At 42.8% G+C, this 23,663-nt stretch overlaps 2 protein-coding genes across 5 annotated transcripts in view; both read left to right on the top strand.

Annotated features, from left to right (window-relative positions):
• The first annotated feature begins 7,117 nt into the window (after positions 1–7,117).
• On the top strand, positions 7,118–12,054 carry ZNF655 (zinc finger protein 655). 4 transcript variants are annotated; one of them, XM_032604771.1, is made up of 5 exons: positions 7,118–7,322; positions 8,282–8,444; positions 9,655–9,740; positions 10,134–10,260; positions 11,249–12,054. In XM_032604771.1, exons 2-5 carry the CDS (start codon positions 8,309–8,311, stop codon positions 11,443–11,445), a joined length of 546 nt encoding a protein of 181 aa, XP_032460662.1. In that variant the 5' UTR covers positions 7,118–7,322; positions 8,282–8,308; the 3' UTR covers positions 11,446–12,054. The 4 variants fall into 4 exon arrangements, 3 of the variants coding, with proteins under 3 accessions (XP_032460662.1, XP_032460664.1, XP_032460663.1); XM_032604772.1 differs by lacking the exon at positions 7,118–7,322 and adding an exon at positions 7,330–7,538; XR_004345732.1 differs by lacking the exon at positions 7,118–7,322 and adding an exon at positions 7,330–7,538 and having other exon boundaries at positions 9,851–12,054.
• The window catches only part of TMEM225B (transmembrane protein 225B), a 45,176-nt gene continuing 29,819 nt past the window's right edge, over positions 8,307–23,663 (top strand). The window contains exons 1-2 of the mRNA XM_032604765.1: positions 8,307–8,444; positions 16,234–16,338. The gene's annotated coding sequence lies outside the window, so the exon portion shown is untranslated. The remainder of the gene's footprint in view (positions 8,445–16,233; positions 16,339–23,663) is intronic.

The following is a 23,663-nucleotide window of genomic DNA, read 5'->3' as shown; positions in this document are numbered from 1 at the left end:
GCCTAATGAAGTACACAATTATTATTCCTATTTTAAAAGCTGAGAAAGATTAAATAATGTATCTAACAACATAGTGTAGTGGATCCAGTACTCAAACCCAAGTCTGAAGTCCAGGGTCCTAACTATGCCGCTACACTGCCATCTAGATACTCTTAAAAAGTGATCACCAAAGTACGGTGTACAAGACCATCCATTGGGGCACAGGGGAAAACAATTAAGACTTGTATTTGTTTTTTAAAAACACTGAAACCCATTTAAGCTTTCCTGATAGCCATCTTATAGCATTTATATTCTGTCATCATTTGTGTTGCCGTTCTTATTTTCATCTTCCAACTATTTTATTTTCTTTGCTCATTTCCCTTCATTTTTAGTGATATATTGTCTGAAAATCTCATTCTTTCTCAGGTATTTTAAGATCAAGGAAAAGGAATCTTGGTTTTTGACATCTCATCAAAGATTTAAAGGTGGGGTATGGGGAATAACACGTTCCTAGAGGCCTTCCCTACCACTGGCAGTATGAATCAAAATGAAGTGACTCCAAGGCAGTGAAACTCAAAGACACGGGGCTGAGGTCAGGACATGGACAGGCGCTTCTGGAGTGTTTTCCTGCTCATGTTCTAGGCAAGTAGCAGCAGGAAGACTGGGTTTTATTTTGCATTTCTTGAATGATTCCAGCACTCAATCATCACTTGACCTTAAGCTCACTAGCGGTCTCCAGTTTGGTATGCAATATTTTGATAGTTCTTACCCTGAAATTTAATTTTTAATGCTTTCATGCCTTATTTCAACTAGACTACTCCTCAAGAATAAAGACTGTCTTTTACTCTGTGGCCCTTAAGTCACATGACATAGTTCGTCTCAACCAGGAGATATTTTAAAAAACATTTGTTTGAATGAATGCAATGTCAACATTTTTTGCCCATTTGGAGAAAGTTCAACAAATTCATTATAGGCCGGGTATTTCAATACTTGGAAGGGCATGTCATTTAGAAATTAAGAGATGCTACTCTATTGCAACCGTCAGGTTACTTATGAAGCATCTGAGTAAGATGGGAGGAATACTATAGCAGCACAGGTTTAAAATACATAAGTAAATAATGTGCCCATGGGTAAGTTACCTATGTCTCCTATTACACTATGTAACCAACCTATTTCTCCAGCAAATAGTAAGGAGGTTTCATTGATCTGCTTACAAGGTATTCTCCACAACTTATTTATTGATTGCAAATGATCTGTGTAACACAGTCCTGTATAAGTGTTTTCTTTGGTCCTCTGCCACTTAACAGCCTCTCTCAATAATGACAGCATCTTTGTGTATACTGGTGGCACTTCAGGAAATGGAGATGGGGCATTAAGTTTGGCCTAGCTGCATTTTTCAGTTAATTTCCCTCTATCAATGAAGGTCCAAGTTGGAAGGGCCCTCTGAGATATGCAGTCTAGTTTACCTTACTTAGGATAAATTTGAGACTTAGCGTTTTGTCTAAGAGCATCCTGCTAATCGGTGGCAGAGAGGGTGCCAGTGACCAATGGGCAAGTGGCCCAGCGATCTGCTCTTGCCGCCGCACCGCGGCAGACGCCCCTCACTACTCAGCCCTCTGAGTCAAGCACAGTTGGCTCCCACAACTGAAAAATTCACCTGGTGTCTCAAATTACTCCTGTAAAAAAGCTCTCAGGAAGCTCGGAAACTGAAAAGAAGAGGGTGAAGTGCACGTAAGCTTTTCCTCCTGCATTCAACTCACTTTATTCACTAAGCTTCAAACATTCTTTAATCACTGCCATTAATGGTGGTGAATTTGGGGGTGAGCGGATGATCTGCAAACACTTATGAGTCTTAAACTTCTTCACTAAAAAAATCAAAAACAAAACCGTGGAGCTTGGTAGCCTCTAGGGTCTTTCTCATTTTACACCTTGAGGTCCCTAGGAACCCAGGATACAAGCTTTCACCAGAAGGAAAGCAAAGGGGGATGATCGGGGAGCACAGAAATTAGACTAGGGTCATCTGGGGTGAAAACCGAGGACGAGGCGTTGTAGGTGGGGCACGCAGGCTACCTCCTCCCGGTCCCAGAGGTATCTCATCCCAGTCCAGAAACCAGGGATCCAAGGCTGTATCTGCAGGGAGACGGCGCTTCCTACTGCCAAGGCTGGGACGAAGGACAGGGACACGGACCCTCCACCCCGTCTGGGGACTGTCGTGGCGAGGGGGATCGCGGAACACGGCCGTACACATCCACCTGCGTGCCCGCCCATCCTCCCCGGCTGGACCCCCGTCTCACCGTGAACCCCGGAGAAGCCTGGGGTGCTGGGATAGAAAAGGGAGGTGACTCTGGGGACCAAAGGACAGTGGACTTGGACCCAGGCGCTCCGCTCGCCAGAACCCAGAGTGTCACAAAAGCCGGAAGTGCGTCAACATCTGCCTTCCGGGCCTGCGCTGCCCTTTTGGGGTGTGTGTGTGTGTGTGTGTGTGTGTGTGTGTGTGTGTGTGTAGGGGGTGTGCTCCTCTCTAGGAAAGCGGGAGGTCTTTGGTTCTTGTTCCCCAACTCGTGAGTCGGGCTTTGGGGATGACTTAGCTCCCCTTTTCCCGTCCGGGAAAACGGGGGTTAAGTTTCTCTCGGTACCCTCCTGCTCAGATACTTATACAATTCTCCTACTTTTTCTTATTGATGGCAGTAATCGTAATAATTCTAGTTTTTATCAAACAATAAGGTGATTGTGTGTCTGTGGCAGAGGAACTGAAACAAAAATGTAGACAGTAGAGCAAAGTGAAGTCAAGGATGGATGATTTCACGAAACCAAAGTGGTTGCTTCTCCGGGGACCCTGATTGCGTATTGCCACTTGAACGGACCTGGGGAGGAAAAATGTTGCCTGCCATACCCGTAAACTGCGTCCTTCAAGCCAGCAGTCACTGCAGCCGCCCCCAACTGTGTACCCTGAGGGGATTCAGGATGGAGAAGAGCAGGGTACTGGCCCCAGACAGCTGAGGTGCATGTCAAAGGAATGATTTCAGTGAGCCCAGACTCTTGCATCTTCCCATATATAGAAAAGCTCTAAAATCATTAACTTGAAATGTCTGGTTTTCTTTAATTAAGAGTAATCTTTTGATGTTCTGGCTACGAGGTTTTTGCTGCAAAACTCCTACATATCCTGGCTTCTCCCTTACCTCTTCGGAGCAGCCCTTAGTGCTGAGAGGCTGTCTTCCCAGCTTAAGTCCTCAATTTTGTCTGCCAAATAAAACATAATTCTCAACTTCTAGGTTGTGCTTTTTTTTTTCAGTCGACAGTATTTTCAAATATTTGTTCAATAGGCAACAGATATTCTTTCCAATACTAGATAGTTACAAGATTCTGAGCTTGGCTAATGTTTCCAGGGAGTTTTGAGTGTGATAGTAATGGAATTACTATAGTAATTCGAATTTGAGGCATTTTTGCTGTCAAAATGTTATCACAGTAATTACAGCATTTGCTATTACTTCACTTTTTATAAAAGAGTAAAAGAGACCTTGAATGATTGTGACATGGCTCTTAAGTTCCAAGACAAATTTGAGGGCAAAAATGGAAAGCCCAAAAGGAACAGCCACCTACTACAGAGGCTACCAATGACTAGGTGATATTCTGAATAATCTTCCAAGCCCTGAGTAATGTTCCATTCCCAGTGAGGTTTGACCTTGCTGTGGTTGCCATTGTTTCCTCCTTCTACTTCCCTGTGACTCTTCAGTAATCCACTTGAGTAGGTTTTTGCTCCTCTATCACTGGCTGGCTCCCTGACCTATGGTCCTCCTTGAAGACATATTCCCAGAACTTCTGCCTCCAGATTCTTCCTCCTATTTCCTTCCAGTGTTGCAAGTCATCTCTAAGAGCCATTACATTGTTGTACGTTGTGTTTTTCTTCTTTGCCTAAATCTGCCTTCTCCCCTCCCCTATCCTCCCACCCCTGTTCGTACTTTAAAGCGCCTAAAGGATCCAGGAAGGTAGGTTGTTGAGTGCAGCCAACTGGATATGTTTTTGTATTTATGTATTGTGTGTCGAAGGGACTGTAGGAAGCCTTTGTAATAACTCCATTCCTTGCCTGCTGATATAATGGCACAAGGAACTGAAGTGGCCTGGTGGCATTTTCAGTTTCCAGTTCAGTGGAACACTCAAGGTATCTCCTAGAAGAAATGCTCTTCTTGAGAATCAGGATCATACCCAACAGACTCTAGACTGGGGAGACAGGAAGCACAAATTCCACACATAGGTTGCTGGTTATGATGGTTAATAGGGGCCACTCCTGTTTTGACTCCTTGGTTCCTGTATCCATGTAGTCTTTCTGTTGGAGACACAATACCATATATATGTTATTGGTTCAATGCATATACTGTATCTTGGAGGACAGCTCCCCAGCTTCACAAAATGCTGTATCTTGTTATCAGCAATTTAGCTGAGTCTTCAACGTGCCATTCCACAGTTCCATCATGCTAGTTGTTTCTGGCTGATGAGTAAACGCTGTGAATTCTGTGGTTACAAGCTCATTGTCACACCTCCTTGACTATAAAATGGGTTCCTTGGTTTAAGGTATATCCAGTGGATAAGGCATCCTATAAGCCCTCAGATGACGGTGCGGATGGAGGCAAAGCAGTCAGGGAAGACAAACCCATATTCAGAGCATGTATCGATTCTGGTGTGATAGTTCCCTTCTTTTGTATCTATCCATGCCTAGTGCAATGGTGGGCATGTGGGAAGGAGTAGTGAAGTGTTCAACCCCTTGGGAATAGTGGCTCCTACATTTTCTTTAAAGCAATATAGTGTAAGTTAAAAATCATAGATTTTGTGAGTTCGTTGTTTCCACTTGCATCATCTGAATAACGGTTGAAAGAAAATTGTGCTCAAGAGCAAAACAGTAGCTACTGTTTCTTACCATCCTTTGTTAGGGATTGGTGCCTATTGGTGGGACATGGACTCTTAAATGGGTGCCTCCTGAGGACCTCTCGCTGGAGAAAACTGCCCGAGTCGGGCAAAACTTAGACAGAGATGCACCACTGTCATAGTTTGTTCACCTCTGCTGTAGGAATGCAACACTCTGCTGAGAGCTACAACCTGTGGGGAAATGGCAACTCAGGAAAGAACCTCAAACTTATAGCTATCCTAGAACATTAGAAGAGCTTGAAATGGTGCCCAATTCTTGAGCTTGTTTTACAGAACAGCAGGTAAAGGAACAACTTGTTTAAAAAACCCTCTGCTGGGCTCCTCTGGTGGCACAGTGGTTGAGAGTCTGCCTGCTGATTCAGGGGACGCGGGTTTGTGCCCCGGTCCGGGAAGATCCCACATGCTGCGGAGCGGCTGGGCCCGTAAGCCATGGCCGCTGAGGCTGCGCATCCGGAGCCTGTGCTCCGCAACGGGTGAGGCCACAACAGTGAGAGGCCCGCGTGCCGCAAAAAAAAATAAAATAATAAAATAAAATAAAAAACCCTCTGCCTTCACTGAACAAGCTCGCTTAAATTATTTTTTTCAAGTTACACACCCTCCAAGCTTCATGTAGCCTAGATAATATACCACGAGATTCCTCAACTACCCCTATAGATAACACCTCTGTCATATGAGTGGCTATAGTAACAGGGACTAAAGCTGTTTTTCAGAAACTTGGAGTCAGCTCTTGTCCAGTTCAAGCTGGCTAAGACTGGTTGGGACCACTGATCCTAAAACTCAGCCTGTGCAGGTGTCTGACGAATGAACTTTTGACATCAGAGGGCCAAAAACTCGAAGCTCAGATCATGCTAAGTGCCTGCAATTTTGAACATGCATCCCATTAAGAAGCCTGTAACTCAGATATGCCTTTGCAGAACACTGATTACCTCACCTTTCCCCAACCTCCTATCACCTTACCCCACACTTAAGACCAACCTGCTTTATCCAATAAAAATCTCAAGCCCCTCACCTTCAGGGAGGTGGATCTGAGATTTGTTCTCCTATCTCCTCACTTGGCTTCCGTGTTAATAAACTCTGCTGCAAAGCTCAGTCTCTCAGTGTTTGGCTTGCTGCCCATTGGGCAAACGAACCTGGTTCATAACAAGTTGTTAATGACAAGCAGGAAGTAATGTGTCATCTGTTGTCCCAGGGATTGCAACAGGAACAATGGACATCACCAGGAGGTATAGTTCTGTTCAACACACAAAAAAACTTCCTAATTGGAGCTGTTCAACAAGCAATTGACCAAGCAGTGCATTTTTTTTTTAAGCAGTGCATTTCCTATCCGTGTTGCTGACTTCATTGTGACAGAGATACTATAGACTAGAGAGATTGTGTCATAGTAGGAAGTTGCTGTAGATTTATGAGATACTCAAGGAGAGAAAGGGAAGGCATATCAGAATCTCCCAGAGGCTCATGTAATTTGAAAAAGCATGGAGAATGTCACACTTGATTTTTCTTATATTTAACTGTAAATGTCAAATATCATTAAAGGGTAAATATCTGATTTGTGAGCTTAAACAAAGGAGTAGTACCTAAAGTCCCTTCCAAATCACTGTTTTGATTCTTTAGTCGACTTGCCAGTCCCTGGCGGACCTAGTCCCACCACAAGACATCACATTCTCTAAGGATGCAGGAGGTCCTAATGCCCTAGGGGCTTCTGTGCTAGCCCTGGGCCTGCCTGTCCACGTGCACCGTGCTTTACCCATCCCTCCTTCTGCAGAGTCCCGTCTTTCCACCAGGAACACAGCTCTTTCCCAGTCTCTCTTCCACTCCAACTTGCTCAATGCCCCCACCTTCCCCCAAGAACCGTATTATGTTTCGATCCTGTGATTTTCTGAGGTTCTCATATAACCGAAGCGCCTTCAACCCTGGCTGTAATCAGCGTATTTTGTACCCCTGTGCTAATTCCCGAACGGCTGACTCATGGAGGTCGGACCACTAGGTTGGACATTTCGTCTTCATCCCCGACACGCACCCCCGCGGAAGAGCCACCACCCCGCGGGGAGTCTCGAAGGTTGGCTGCAGCCAGGGAAGGGAAGGCGGGGCCGCCTTCCCAAGTCCGGGGCTGTCGCGGTCACTACTGATGTACTGGCTACAGAGCGGCCAGCGGGGGTCAGCAGGGAGGGTGAGACCAGCAGAAGGACGTGGGTGGGAAAGCCTCACAAACAAGCCTTAGCGACTTGCACCCGCTTATCCGGGTCCCGCGTCCGGGGCCCTCATCCGGGGCCCGCCCTGCCCTCAGCCATCGGACTCCGCCTCCGGAAGTACCACAGAGAAGCGCCGGCCTCCGAGCAGCCTAGAGCGACCCCCGGAAGGCTGTGGTGGCCCCGTGAGCCAGGGTGTCCGCTACCGGACGGCCGACCGGCCCGCCCCTCCGCTTGGTGAGTCCCCGGAAGGCGTTCTGGGGTCGCGGTGGGTTGGCCGCTTGTTTAGCCTCCCAGGGAGGAGGAGTCTCCCGTCCCCGGCTGACTGCGGTTCCCGTCCCCAGGGGCGCGCGGGGCCGGGGTGCGAGGGCCCGTGTCTCTTCAGTCAGGGTTCGCCCCGACACCCCGCGGACGGAGGGCCCCGCCGTCAGGACCCGGTGACCGTTCCCTGCTGTGAGCTGGGTTTCTGGGGCCCGCTTCGCCCTTTTGGGACCGTGTCTTGACCTAGCGGGGAAGTGGGAGGAGGGCAGCGCCGGGCGAGGCCTTCTGAGGGCCGGGCGCGAGGGCCCTTTCTGAGGGTGTGGAAAGGGGACGGAGCGCTACCGCGTCCTTGGGTGTGAAGGACAACCAGTCAGACCTGTTAGAGTCGCAGCCCTTCCCTGGCTTACTGTCAGGATTGTGGGAAAGGCCTTGCCACCTAGTCTGAGTTATCGAAGGGTCTGACCCTCCAGAGTGGAACTTGGTTATCAGTTAAGGCCATTCAGTAATTCAGAGTGGGCTGCCAGTGTTTACCAAAAAATTCGTAGGGGCCTGCTTTTAAAAAATTACGAGTATCGGAACTAGTGTGTTTCTCTGGGTGCATACCCGAACCTTGAAAGAAGTTTGTAAATGTCAAGTATTTTCAATTTACACAGAAAATTTTAGGCTATTAAATTGCGTTTCCTTGATTTAAAAAAATTCCACAAATTCTGGATTAGTGGAGTTCAAATAAACTTGGACCATATGACTTGGTTCTTAAATATCTGAAAGTGAATAATGTCCATTTTTCTTCCTGCTGTTTACTTTAGGTGGTTAATCATCATTAACTATTTTCATTGTGTCTACAGTGTGCAGGATACTTTGCTAAGTCCTGAGAATGTAAAATGATGGGTTGTTTTAACTTGTTACAATAATTTCTCCTAATCTCAACCCCGCAGTGATGGTCATCGTCCTCCAGAACAGGGATGGAGGAAATATCGGCCCAGGAAGCAGCAGGATCTCCAAGGGTCCAGTTTCAGCCTTTGGAGACCCACTCTGAGGGTCTGTCCCCAGAGCCTCAGTTCGCGCAGGACACCGACATGGAACAGGGACTCACTGGGGGTAAGGCAGAGAGAGCACTTCCATCCGGGAGAATGGGAGTGCAGAGGGGCTCCTGGGCCTGGTATGAGAGAGGCCAGGGATTTCAGTGAGAGATTGCTCCCTAGAGGGAGGTCTTGAAGGGAGGCACAGGCGCGACTCAGTCCAGTCCTGATCTGGGCCCCTCTGTTGAGGTCAGCCTGTCCTTTAATAGGCCGAGTGGTCTTCGCTCACTCTGCTCTGGCTGTTTCTCCTTCATGCAACTTTCACTTCATCCCAGTTATCACATTCAGAATAATTTCTAAGAAATGCTGCTTTTGCCGCACCTCACCGCCCTTGCCTTGCTTTCACTTCCTCTCAGATTTAGGGCCTGTCCCTCCCCCTGTTCCCTTAACTTAGTTTCTTCCCTCCTTGACCTTTTGTGCTTTGCCAGCTGCCATTCTGTTGCAACTGCAGTGTTCGTGACTAATCTAATTTTGATCAAGAAAACAACCATCTAATTCCTTGGTTGAGCCCAATGTATACATATCACATATTGACCGTAAAATAACAATGTATACATATCACATATTGACCACAAAATTACATTTTTCTGTATTATAGAGAGAGGTTGATCTGTCTTGTACTGCCTTTGTCTTGTATGAGTTTGTATGAGATTACTTGTGCCGACTGCAGTGCCTGAAATAACTTGTGTGTCAGGAACACCAGCTGAGTGCCATGGTGCGTGGAGTGCTGTGGAGCATCGTGAGAGTGTGGAAAGGATTATGAGGAAACAGATGACCACTCCTTATTCTAGAGGGCCTTACACACTGGTTGCAGAGACAGTGCCCAGTCTCAAAAGAAAGGCTTAATGGAGTTTACAGAACAGTGTCTGGGAGAGGGTCAAAAGTCTACTAAATAACTGTGGCTCTGGATGAGCCACTGCAAATCTTTATGCTTTGCTTTGCCCATTTGCAAAACAGGTAACAGTGCTTACCCTTCTGTTAGAGGTATGTCATGTCATGGAATAATGTACAATATGAGATTTCATAATAAAATCCTGTATCACGGGTCTAAGCATGTGTAAGGAGGGCATGCAGGTGCTGAGAAGGTGCAGAACATGGTCAATACCTGATAAACGTTCGTTGGTTTTGCCGTAATGTTGATGTGAGGAAGGGTCCCACTGACTCTCTCTTCCGTAAGGGAGCCCTGGGGAAGGGCTGCTCTCACTCTTGGCTCCTTTCTCCTCCCTCAGCTCCACCTGTCCCCCAGGTGCCTGCTCTTCCCCACGAGGGAAGCCCAGGAGACCAGGCAGCTGCGCTCCTAACAGCCAGGTACCAGGTGAGCTGAGGAACCCTCTGCTTTTCCTCAGGGACTATTGCTGCTGATTGAGTGTGGTCCTTTCCTCATCCCATCCATAAACCTTTCCTGAATTTTTTTTTTTTTAATAGACCCCAGGTTGGGTGCTGATCATCTTCAGAGACCTGGACTTCACAGAAACCACCTTTCCATCTCCCCAATACCACCAGCAAACACTTCCTTTATCCTTGGTGTAGTCATGGGCGCTTATTAGATGTTAAAGGGTTGTGGAACCTATTTCCTAGATTCTACTCTGTTCTCCCTCCTTTCCACCATAAATGCACCCTGCAGACCCTCTGTATCATCTCCTTCATTCTCTGGCCATGATGCTGTGGTGGCCTCCTTCCCCAGAGCAGCCAGGCTGTGTTATTTCAGGAGTTTGTGACATTCGAGGATGTGGCTGTGCACCTTACTCGAGAGGAATGGGGATGCCTGGACCCTGTTCAGAGGGCTCTCTACAGAGAAGTGATGTTAGAGAATTATGGGAACCTGGTCTCACTGGGTAAGGATTGCCTTTCTTATTATTCAGTTTACCGCTTAGGATTTCTTTACTTCCTTGTTTTTGAGTAGGTGTGAGGTCTCTGAGTGTGGCTCAGATCCCCGGTCGTAGAACCTCCGATTCCTCCTTCTTTAAGGTCGTCTCCTCTGGGAGTGGGTTTCCTTCGGAGGTTTCAGGAGGAGACATTCTACTCCTTAACCTCAGTTAATGTTTCTTGCTTTTGTGGGGCATCTGTTCCCTGTTAGAAAAGGGAAACTTGCTGGTGCTTTGCAAGTTCTCACTTTCCCTATCTTTTCCTTTTTTGTGAGAGAGACTCTAGGGCCTCTCAACCCACAACCAGACACTTTCCTTCCTGGTAATTCAGTGCCCCTGTTTCCCATTTTTCTCAGAAGAAGAAATGCCTTTTTTTTTTTTAAGATAGGCTAACGTCTTTGTTGAATAATCCCTCACCTCTTAAGATCCCTAAATTCATCTGCAAGTAGGCAGAATTTGAGAGACTTGATTTCAAGGCATGACTCACTGCGAGTACATTTCAGTGAGTCACCCAGAAGGTAATCCTGCGTAACCTCACCCGAGCTGCAGAAGTCTCAGACTTAGACCGAGTCTCTCCTTTGTCATTTGGATGGTGCAGTTGGTAGCTGAGATTAGACAACCTGTGGTGTTGTAGAGAAGGATCGGTGGGAGTTGTCGGCATCCCCCTCGGTGTGAGCATTGCTCCTCTTTCTTTTTTTGCCTGTCTCTGCTGCTCTTTTCTTTGTTATGTATGTATGTACTTAATCATACTTTTTCTTTTCTCTTTCTCCCGCTCTCTCTCTTTTTTTTTTTTTTTTAACTCTTTTTTGCTTTGCCTGTGCTGGTGGCATCCAGGGTGTTGTTTTGTCTCCTTGATTACACTCAGGATTAAAGAGGTCTTCTTATCTGTGGGGAGGCAGCCTGCCCACTGGGAAGGTTTTTAGTATGTTTTCCATTCCTGGCTCTTTGATCTTCGTAGGCATACTTCTCCGCCTTCCCACCACCCGGATTCATAGTGTGAATTCCTGCCCGGCCCTGAGTCATACCCAGGCAAGTGCTTTCTCTGGAGAAACACTTGCAGTCCTTTCAGCAGGAATCTCCAGGAGATGGCCCAGGTATCGGCTTCCCATCGATAGTGCTCGTCCCCGCTCGGAAACTCCTTTTCCACGGTTATGAGATGTTACACTTGATTGATGGAGTAGATGCTTCTCAGGATGCCACCACTATGTAAAATTGCAGCTCCTCAGATGACCTTTGATAAATTTCAAAGGGCCAAGGAAGCCCTCCGTTGCAACCAGAATTTTGAACCCTGAATTCTGAGCTCAATCAGAAGCCATGGTTGGTGGTCATCGACTTGTGTTCTCAGAAACCACAAAGTTCGACTCCAGCTCTTCGGTTATGATCTTTTCATGTTATTTTAGACTGTGGAACATACACTGTGTGCCCCTCCTTTTCTGTAGTGAACATGACCTGCCCCTTCTGTTGCCTAAATCTCCTGAGACCCCTGGGCCTTTCTAACGTTCTAGTCTTTTGCTTCCTTTAAATCCCTGTGGCCCCCTCCAGGGTTCTGCCTTCGTCCCGTTTATTCTTTGTGGGGCTGTACAGATTGATGGGTTTATATGACCTTTCCTGGTCAGGTGTTCCTTAGCCTTTCCTCAATGGAACGGAAAGGCTGTCTTTCCTTCAGGCTGTCAAATTGAATGTATATTCAACAACTTGTAAATTGTAAAGTGATATGTAATTGTAAATTACTGTTAATATCTAATAATTACATAATTTCCAACAGTTAACCTGTCTACTTTTTGGAGTAAAGAAACTTCTTAGTAGTTCAATCAGCCTAACAGCACAGCATACTGTTAGACTGAATTTTATCCCATTTCCTCTGTCATCTCTGCACATACACAGGACACATATGCACACTCACACATGCTGGGCACAATTATGTAAAAGAAGCCCTCCTACTCAACTTGTTTTTGTGACCAAGTCAGCAGCCTCTCCTTAGTAATTATTTTTTACAATCTTTAGGAAGTAATTTTCATATTTGGGGGTTCAGCAAACTCCACTTGAAATTGAAGTTTATACACTTAGTTAACTTAGCTTAATGTTTTGTGTTGTAAAATAAGGACTTTATAATTCAGTCTCTGATTTAGCAGCCCTGTTTTCCAGTTCATACCTTTTTCCCATGATAGTAGCTCTGAGTTGTATTTGTCACAGATATCAGAACTTTGGTCTTTTGGTTAAGTGCTTCCACTACACAATAATAAATATACAGAGTATGAACAGAGTAAAAGAATAAAAAAGTAGGTAAAAATTTTCATTACCAAATCTAAAAAGAAGCATATACTGTTGCCAGTGAGTGAATTACTGGCTTGGGGGTCATACCCAAAGGGAAGTCGTCTGTGACTTAGTGCTGGAGATTAATAAGACTGGGAAAAAAGCTTGGTTTACAACTCACATGGGGCAGTGTGGCAGGTGCCCTGTTAGGTGACAGCATTAGAAAGCTGCTTCCCAGAACTCTACTGGATGGTGAGTGAGCTGATAAATCAGGAATGTTTGGCACATACCCCTTGCTTTTTGAAGTTGATGTCGTGAGGGCAAAAATGATTTTGTATAGAATGTCTTTCACTACCACAGTTGTTCACTACTGAGCAACCAGTATGTTACTAAGTACTTAACATATCTCATTTAATCCTTACCATAACCCTGTGAGCAGGTATTATTCTGTTTTATACCCGAGGCTAAGAGGAGTTAAGTGATCCATCCAGGGACAAAGCTAGGCTATGGACTCTGATCTGACTCTGAAGCCCACGCTTTTTCACTGTTTTGTGCCTTAGGACAGTTAGTCCAACCACATATAGTGTTTTTTTATATTTTTATGGCTCTGTACTATGATGGTAATTTAAAATGGCCACAATAAATTGGACAGACAGGCATGAGGTTGTACAGTTTGGGAGCAGAAAGGGCATGCATTCAAGAAAAAGTAAAATTGTTAGAGGATACATTCCATTATAATAGGTACCTACACAGGAACAATATAGCTAAGGAGAGATTTTATTTGTGTGTTTATTAAGGACCAGGAAGAAAAGCATGCAGCTTTCAGATGGCTAAAATCTTAGCACAGCACTGGTATAGGCAACAAACAATGAGGTAAATTTTAAATGTTATTTTTAAAGATCAGATTAAGTTAAAAATAAATCTAATTAGAAAACTGTCAAGGTTTCAATTTTAAAAATCAAAATGTTTTAATAAAAAATTAATTTTAGATAGGAAAAATTTCAAATTTCGATAGGAAAAATGCATATTTTGAAAGTGTAGATTTTTGACTTAAATCTAGGAAAAAGGCATTCAGGCCAGTAGTAAGAAAACCTGCTTTAATGCTTTCTGTGACCCTTAGTATAGATTGGAAAGAATGTTAACTGTGGGTTCCATTTACCATCTGTGACTGAGCAGATATTTAAACCGATTATAATGACGTTTCCATCTATAAAACAAAAAATAATGTCTGCTTCCTGGGTTGTGTCAAGGCTTAAATCAGGTTATGTGCGTAAGCACCTGGCTTGTGCTGGTTACTTACCAGCACATGTTCTTTCCGAAGGGGCAGCAAGTGGTGGGAGCTATGGACCAGATTTCTTAATACAGACAAAGATTTCAGGAGAGTGTTCAAATTGTTTGTTCATAATGGAATTTTCTCAGATTGAGCGTTGCTCAGGCTGTGCCTATTACGAAGAGATATTCATTCCTTTGACACTAAATGTTCTCTCAGGTCCCTTTTAATTAAACGTCATGATTCTAAATCTGTTGGATCCTGTCTCTCCGTGTATTGTTCTAATTACTGTTTCTCTGTTCTTTTTATTATTTTCACCTTTTGCTCCATTGTCACTATGTTGGTCTTCTGTTCTCTTTCTGTACATATTTAGAGGAAGGAATGGATTTCATTCACAATCATTATTTTTTACTAGTAGATTATTTAAAAGCCGGTTTCTGAAATAAGACTGTCTGTTTGAGCCCCAGCTTCACCAGTTATCATGACCTTGGGCAACGTTCTTAACCTCTCTGAATCTTAGTTTTCCCATTTGTAAAATTGGTACAGTAATAATTCCTATCTCATGAAGGTATGGTGAGTATTAAGTGAGTAAAAGCTTATAAAGCTCTTGGTGTGGTACTTTGCACCTACCAAATGCTTAGTGAATCTTAGCTTAATATTTTGATAATACAAGTGACTTTAAGTCTGTATCTTGAATCCCTTTCTCTCTTCTAAACTGCAGTCTTGTATCTCTAACTGCCTGCTAGGCATTGTCTATACCTTCCTACATTACCTTAAACATGTGTCTAAAATCAAACCCCTAATCCAACAAGAAGATGATCTTTTTTGTTGTGTGTAAGTGATTTAAGTGTAGATATAGAGTAACCAAAATTAATTTCAATTTTCAAATACCTAGAAACACCTTAATAAATATCTGTCAAAAGTTGCGAATTATGTTATCAGAATTCTGAGCAGCATAGTTGCTGTGTCATGCCATACTAACTTTTTTTAAACTTGCAAAACTATTTCATTTGACATGGAGGACCTTAACTAAAATGTGTCCGAAAAGAGAATTGACTCTATGCCCAACAGGAATTCAGAAACACAGTAAATGTCTTTTTTATATCTGTTCTGATCTCCCTGCTCTTAAGCTGTCATGTGGAATCCCATAGGACAACTATTGGTTTATCATACTTTTCAGGCCCAAAGCCCTTTTTAAAACATTGATTATCTGTTGACACTTGGGCACAAAATTGGCACTCAATGAGTAGCTTTTAAATAAATGAATGAAAAGAAGTGCAAGATAAAAGGTACATGGTCCCTGCTATCAAAGAGTTTATAAATCAGGTAGGGATAATAATACCTGAAAACAATTTTAAAAAATCTGTAAACTTCATTATATAGAGACATGTCAGGATAAGAAGAACACATAATACAGTTTGTAGACATTCAGTAAGTGCAGAGAAAGGCTTTTGGAGATGAGGGGCTTGAGCTAGACCTTGTATGTGTGCTACTAGAAGCTTTATGGGCTGAATACGTGTAAAAACTGCCCCTTTGATACTGTAATAGTTCTGCCCCACCTCAGAAGCAGACTGCCTCTTGCTTTTGCTTTAAAAGAGATGAGATAAAAAAAAAATAAAATAAAAAAATAAAAGAGATGAGATCCTAGCAGTCCATTATGCAAGCCAGAGAAAGACCATTTTGTGTGAAAATGCACTTTTATTGCATCTTCCTCACTGTATCATATTAGTGTAAGTTATTTATATCTGTCTCTGCAGTTAGAGTGTAAGGTCCTTGAGGGGATGGACCTTATCTCCTTGGGCTCTTTATCTCCTACATACTTTGCATATAGGAGGCACTCCATAAATGTTTGTTGAATAAACAAGGATATAAGCTCCTAAGGGGTAAGGATGTGTCATATTATTATTTGTTTCCTCATGTGCCCTGAAATGAATTGTTTCTTGAGATTGGTCCTTGGAATATTTTTTCAGCCTTCACTGATTCTATTGCTACAGTTTAGCTCACCGTACAACAGGTGCTTGAGAATTCACCTTTCTCCAGTCCAGCAGAGTTATATTTTGATGACCTCCATTTTGACCAGGTCTAATACTTGTAGGCCAGGTCTAATACAAAGAGTAATCTGTAGGCAACAGATGAGGAGTGATAATGATAATTTCTGTGAAGACAGGTACACACTCACGCCACATTCCCTGAGTGTGTGTAAATGAATACTTACGCTCCCAAAAGTCATCAACTTGCCCCTTAGCATACCTCTTTCTAGAGCACAAATATGAACTCCTCGTAGAAGGTCTTTGGCCTTCTCACTCTCCAGGCCTTCCTAATGTCTTCTAATTTCTCCATTAGCCATTATTAAGAGAAAAAGTGGCTGGTGTAGTATCTGGGGATAAATTGCCACATCCCATTTCCTTCTCTGTGAGCAGGATTTCCAATTTCCAAGCCTGATGGGATCTCCCAGCTGGAACAAGATCTACAGGTCTTTGATCTGGAAACTAAGAATAGAGAAGTCTTAAGAGATGACTGCTCAGGTGAGTAAGGCAGAATCAATCAGATAAATTAGTAGGGAAGTAAAGTCTAGTTGTTGAGCCAAGCTGTAGTTGCTTTGGCAGTCAATGAAGAGCTCTGTCTGTATCCCAGAACGGAGAGCTCTTTCCTTTTCTGTTCAGTTTTGATGAACTCTTACTTTGTCCCTTATCCGTAAGTTGTACTAGGTCCCTATTCAAGTTGCTTATCTATGATTCTGTTGAACTAGTTCCCTGTTATCTCCATTGAAACACCTTAATTGGTTATCTTCTTACTCTGCTGAACCTGCCCTCTATTTCTCCCACACCTTGGACCACTTGGATCCTACCTCACTGCTCCTATTCATGCCCTTACATCTGCTGTTGAGATTTTGTTCCTGTGTTTCAGAGTAAATAAACTTCTCTTACCCTGGTAGATTGTAGATTATTTAGTTTTCTCTAAGTTTTGTTTTTCTAAGCACAGGGTACAGATTACATTTGCATTTTCTATTTATATATTGAATCAGATGGAGAGACCAGAGAAGAAAACAAGCTGTTGATTCCTAAGCAGAAAATTCCAGAAGAAGTACATTCATACAAAGTGAGAGTAGGAAGACTCAAAAAGGATATTGCCCAAGTTCCTGAGACTAGAGAAGTGTATAAGACTGAGGACAGGTTAGAAAGGCTTCAGGAAATCTTAAGGAAATTTCTCTTCCTGGAGAGAGAGTTTAGGCAAATAACAATCAGTAAGAAAACCTTCACCAGTGAGAAGAACAGTGAATGTAATGAACCTGAAAAAAGCTTCAGTCTGGACTCAACTCTTGATGCAGATCAGAGAGTTCTTAGAATACAGAATGTTGATGACATTGATAAGTATGACATGAGCCTCAACCAGAATTCAGCTGGTAAACATGAGCAAATAAATCTAACACAGGATTTTCAGAGTAATGAGTATAAGGAAAGTTTAATGGAACTCTCCCACCTTAATAAATGGGAGAGCATTCCTGCCACTGAGAAATCCTATAAATGTGATGCATGTGAGAAAATCTTCCATCAGAGCTCAGCCCTTTCTAGACATCAGAGAATTCATACTAGGGAGAAACCCTACAAATGTAAAGAATGTGAAAAATCTTTCAGTCAGAGTTCAAGTCTTAGTCGACATAAAAGAATACACACTAGAGAAAAACCCTATAAATGTGAAGCATCTGATAAATCCTGTGAGGCGTCTGACAAATCCTGTAGTCAGAGCTCAGACATAATTCAACATAAGAGGATTCACACTAGAGCAAAATCTTATAAATGTAGCAGTTGTGAAAGAGTCTTCAGTCGTAGTGTACACCTCACTCAACATCAGAGAGTTCACAGAGAGATGCCTTGTAAGTGTACTGTGTGTGGCAGTGACTTCTGTCATACCTCACACTTAGCTGAACATCAGAAGGTCCATTGTGAAGAGAAGTCCTATGAATACAACGAATGTGGGTTGACCTTTATTAAGCATCAAGGAATTCGTCTCAGAGAAAAGCCCTATACATGTAATGAATGTGGAAAAGACTTCAGATTGAATTCCCATCTTATTCAGCATCAAAGATTTCACACAGGAGAGAAACCACATGAATGTAATGAATGTGGAAAAGCTTTCAGTCAAACCTCATGCCTTATTCAGCATCACAAAATTCATAGGAAAGAGAAATCCTATGAGTGTAATGATTATCAGGATAATTTCAACCATAGCTCAGATCTTGTCCTGCAACAGGAAGTCCTCACCAGAGAAAAAGCCTTTGATTGTGATGTGTGGGAAAAGAACCTCAGTCAGAGAGCACACCTTGTCCACCATCAAGGAATTCATACCAAAGAGAAACCTTGTGAATGTAATGAACGTGGGGAGACATTTAGTCAAGTTCAGGCCTCATTCAGCATCTGAGAGTTCACAGCAGTTCATGTCCTGAATGTGGTAAAGGATTCGGTCCCAGCTCAACCTTTATTCATCATTGGGGAATTCACACCAGAGAGAAACCTTCTGAATGTGACGAACGTTGGAAAGTTATTAGTCCGTGTTAAACTCTTTACACCTGCGAACCCATACCAATGAGAAAACCTACAAATACATTGAAGGTGGTAGATGCTTCATGCTATTTTCATACCTTAGTCACCATTGGAGAATTCATACTGGAATAAAATTCTATAAATGTGATGCATGTGAGAATATCTTCCATCAGAGCTCAGCCCTTTCTAGACATCAGAGAATTCATACTAGAGAGAAACTCTACATATGTAAAGAATGTGAAAAATCTTTCAGTCAGAATTCAAGTCTTAGTCGACATAAAAGAATACACGCTAGAGAGAAACCCTATAAACGTGAAAAAGCCTTCAGTCAAAGAAACTACATGGTGAGCATCAAATTCATTTCATGCCGAATACTTATGAATGTAATAAATGTGTATGTGTGGGAGTATTCAGCCATATTCCAACCCTCATTCAGCAAAGAATTCATACCCAAGAGAAGTCATTTGGGTATATAGTAAATGACAAGTCTAGGAGTTCAAGTCTTTTTTCATCATCAGAATATCCATACCAGACAGGAATGTGATATAATGCAAGTGGAAACATTTAGCACCGTATTTCAGGCTTTATTCAACATCAAAATATTGAAGGGAAAATTATTATTTGCATATGAAATCGTTAATATATAGTCCCAGTCTTTTTCATTGCAGAAGAATCTAGTCAGAGGAGTGACTTGGTGAATGCAGTTCTGTTTTCTCGTGGCATTCTTTTATTTAATAGGTGTTATAAGTAGGTATGTATGCTTTATTTATGGAACTCATTTAAGCTATTTTTATTTTTATTTTTATTTTTTTTTGTGGTACGCAGGCCTCTCACTGTTGTGGCCTCTCCCGTTGTGGAGCACAGGCTCCGGACGCACAGGCTCAGCAGCCATGGCTCATGGGCCCAGCCGCTCTGCGGCATGTGGGGTCAACCCGGACTGGGGCACGAACCCGTGTCCCCTGCATCGGCAGGTGGACTCTCAACCACTGTGCCACCAGGGAAGCCCCTAAGCTATTTTTATTTTAATGTGGCCTATAAACATTTTTATTTTTCCTGAAGTTGGTTCTTACTATTCACAGCTTCCCTAAGATAAATTGATACAGCAATGTTAAAACATGTCAACTTCTGGAAAGTTTCTCATTTAGCTTTTTCTACTGTTCTCAGTCAAAGTTCTCTCCAAAACAGACTCTTAGGCCTGCTGTTTTCTGAGGACCCTATTTCTTTCCAGCCGTAACATTTGGATTCCTGTTGATTTCTCCATTCTCTTAAGCACCTTCAATGATGGTTTCCTAGTTTTAAGCTTTACACCAGCAGGTATGCCACCCCTACTTGCTTTTTTGGTGTCTTCTTTCCTAATGCAAATTATCTTCCTTTAAAAGAAATGGATTTACACACCCTGTCCATCCATGAGTATGAAGGATTCTGTTTCCCCTGAGTTTGTGACAGGCAGCTAAACATTTTCAAGTGACACCCAAATTCTTAGCTGTGTTAGCATTCACAGCCTTCTAAAAGAGATGAAAAAGACCTTAGGAAGCCAACAAGACTGGTGGTAGCCTAGCTATATTCAGCACCTATTCTGCATGTCTAAGTTCAGAATTATTTTATATATGTCCATTGAAGGCCAGCAGAATGCTCAAGTCTGCTTTTGATAGGGTAAAATGTAAAGAACATATACTAAAATCAGATCTTCGTAAGGGAATGCTGCCTTCCATCAAAGGTATTGCTGTTCTTGTGTAATATCTTTAGAGTATATTTCAAGAATGGCAGATATGCCTGTAAAATCTAACCATTACAGTTTTTCATTACCTGTTTTTAATTGTTTACACATCATCATATTTTTTGTATTTTACTAGAGTCTACAGGCCATATAAAATAACATTTTTTTTTGATTGATGAAACTGAGCACAGATGTTGGCTCCAGAGTTCAGTGTCACTGTCATAACACCTAGCAAGAGTTCATGATTCTTTAGATGATGTCAAAGCATTCTATTGTATTTTTCCATCTTAAGCGTCAACATATTTTGTGAATAAGACAGTGTTATTTAAAATTCTAGTTGTCGTTCCGGCGATTGAGGCTTTCATAATTCATATGTTAAAATATTCTCTAGGGATCCTTAACAAATATATAAAAATTTATTGCTTACTCTGTAAGCCTCTTATGGCTAATAACCTCTAGGGTAGTTCTACCACAGTATTTTACCTCTTAGCCATCAGCAAGCATAGGATCTCATCAGGGCACGGTAGGGACCTAAATGAATTGATCTAAATGTAAAAGCATATGAAAAATGCATGTTTTCGTTTTCCTGTCTATGACCATATATACCCTACGGATAGAGAACACGGGTAATCACCTCCAGTGATTATGAAACAGAGGATTAAGTAATCTCTAAATAGCAGAAAATGTAAAAATCACATGTATGCATTTGGTTTAGGAATGTGCTTTTGTACTTCCACTTGAATAAAGGTGTGTTTGGTACTCTGAGAATCTGTTTCAAATAAAATCTGAAGTCCTCAGCCAGAAGCATTTGGGAATCTTAGAATCACCTTCCTGGCTGCAACTCAGTTCCTTCTAGAAACCTGCTTCACAGCGGGAATAAATCACTCTCCTTCGTACAGGTACAAAGCTTGCTCTTCCACAGACCTCTGCAATAAAGTCAATGTTTACAATTTAAAGGGTTATTCGGTTGGAATGCTGTTGGCACATTAAGGGTAAATAGTTTGAGGTTTCAGTAGAGCTGGGCAGAATGTGTTTTTTAAATAAATAAAACACATTTTAAAAAATGAGAAACCAAAATAATCCTTGAGGGCAAGTAACTTGTCTCTTTAAACTTGCTGATATTTAATTGGTCCAGTATAGTTTGTGTTCTTAGTCTTTTTAGCCTTGAAGACAGGGGAGGGAAGAGAAGAAATCTAATAGTTGGGACACCTAATTTTATCTATCTGTCCACCTACCTATGTACACATGTATATATATATATGCACATATTCAAACAGTCCTCACAACAACTCTCCAAGGGAACCAGCTCCGTTTTACAGAGGAACTGAGGTGTAGAGAGGTTGAAAAACCTGTAGGGTCACACAGTAAGCTCAAAGTCAGGGCTGTTTGACTCCACAGCTTTCCATCGTGATGTTGGTATCGGACACATCCCAGAACCTAGAGAAGAGACGTTTTCTTTGATAGTTCTTTGTTCCCTGTTACACACCCAGTGATTCACCATTAGTTTGCGGCTGATCCTAAATGCTCCCAGAGCTCTCTGGGAAGCTGGGAGAAAATATCCCAGTATCTTTTGGGAGCTAGTTAGAACCCCCCTGCCCCACCCTTTGAAACAGGCTTGACAATTTTGACGACAGGCTACAGGTCAAATCTCCTGAATTCCCATCTTCTGCCAAGACATCCCCACTGCCATCACTAGATTTATATTTCCATTTCTCAGGGACCCACATGCATTCTTAATTTTTCTGCCAACTAGGACTTACTAATGGATACATATCCTTACCAAGGTTTACTATCGCCTCTGACCATATAGTGGTGGAGCAAAGTGGGGAATGGGAAAATCAAGTTTGATTCCTAGGTTTTCGGCTTGAGCAAGTGTGGATCGGTAGACTAGAGATGGAGAGTGCTGAGAGTGGAGCAGGGAGAGTATTTCGGGCAAAAGAGAGCATGTCAGAAGGCCTGCAGAGGAAAGAGTATGGCATTTTCAAGTCAGTAATAAATGAGCTCTTTGGAGAATGCCTCACCTTAGGAAATAGTACGTGGGTAACTGAGGATTTGAGAACAAAGTTCAAAGGAAGCCCATAGGGTGTTGTCTCAGAAACGATGGAATTTCTCACATCCAAGTATGTAACATCTTATGTCCTTTCATTCATTCAGTAATGCAGTTGGCAGGCAATATTTAGTGGAAGCCGGTGGATACAGTTAACCTAATCAAATGCATCAAACAATCCATTGGGTAAAGAAGACAGATGAGTCAAAGCGATGACTTTGGAATGAGGCATATGTTTGAACTTTACTAGCTATATGACTTTGGACATTTTACTTAATTAGCCTTTCTAGTTTTCTTGTGTATACAGTGTGGTTGTTAATAGCATGAAAATTAAATGAGGTAATGTAAAAGCTACTGGTCATATACTAAATGCCCAGAAGTTTTTAATGTAAATACTAATATAAAAAACGCTACAACAGAGGAGAGATACTTAGCATAAAATCTAAAAAAGAGGAAATCAACGAGCAAGCGTTTACCAGTGCAGGACTGGCATTGTTCATGGGGGGACACCCTGAGCTAGGAGAACTTAAAATATGACTAGAGAAATCACTAGGCATTTGTGGTCTGTGTGGTAGGAACTGCCTCCTGACAGGCACTTCCTGCTGGAGTTGGCAAACTGACACGCCTCTAACATTCGTTATCATGCGGCATCAAGTCTTAACACTCCCTTCAAAATATGAGTGCATGAAGGAACCGATGTTAAATCCAAGACTTAAGAATGGTTTCAAATAGATGGTGCTCTGTACAAATCAACAAGAAAATATTGATTTTGGAATTACTTTGCTACCTCATCCCACTCTCTTTAAGAAAATGGTTACCCTTTTATATTTGTATTTCATCCATGTTAATAAATTTACAACTTGGACGTAATTACGAACGTCTTTCCCGCAGTCGCTTATGTCCCGCAGACAGCATTTCCCCCGTCTTCCTCCACTGTCTCTCCGGAGTGTGGTTAGTCTCCAGGCTCTGGTTTGAACGGGCCAGGGTTGAAATCCTGCCTCTAGATTGCTCACTAGCTGTGCAGCTTCTGGCCTGTAAGATAGTAAAAAGTATAAACTTTTTGGGATTGTTGTGAGGGTTAATGAGATAATGTTCAGTTTCAGTGCCCCATAACTGGTAGCTGTTATGTTTGAGTTTAGCAGGAAAATCCTCTATCATGAACAGCTCGTTTCCTTATCCTTTTTTCCTGCTTCAGCATATCAGATACGCCTCTGCAAACCTGTACTCCAGGTGCAGTAGTTGTTTGGATCTTGATCCTATCTCTACGGCTTTTCTTCCTCTTTCAGCCCTTTGGTACCAGTACGTTCCTCCTCTTTGTTTATATGCTCCAGGCATAACTGGGAAGCTGAGTTGAAGCGACAAAGGGAGAGGAGGACAGGCTGGACAGAGGGCGTAGATAACAGGTTTTGGCCCAGCAGGGTCAGCGTGGCCTGTGATCTTGAAGAAGGCATGTGGAGATGGGTGGAGCAGAGCGGAGGAGGCAAATGGGGTGCACACGGGACACTGGGGATGAGAAAGAAGAGACAACCAATTTAGATCCTAAGC

Source organism: Phocoena sinus, chromosome 15 (genome assembly GCF_008692025.1).
Source record: "Phocoena sinus isolate mPhoSin1 chromosome 15, mPhoSin1.pri, whole genome shotgun sequence".
Taxonomy (NCBI): Eukaryota; Metazoa; Chordata; class Mammalia; order Artiodactyla; family Phocoenidae; genus Phocoena; species Phocoena sinus.
This window is presented reverse-complemented; position numbering and strand designations above follow the sequence as displayed.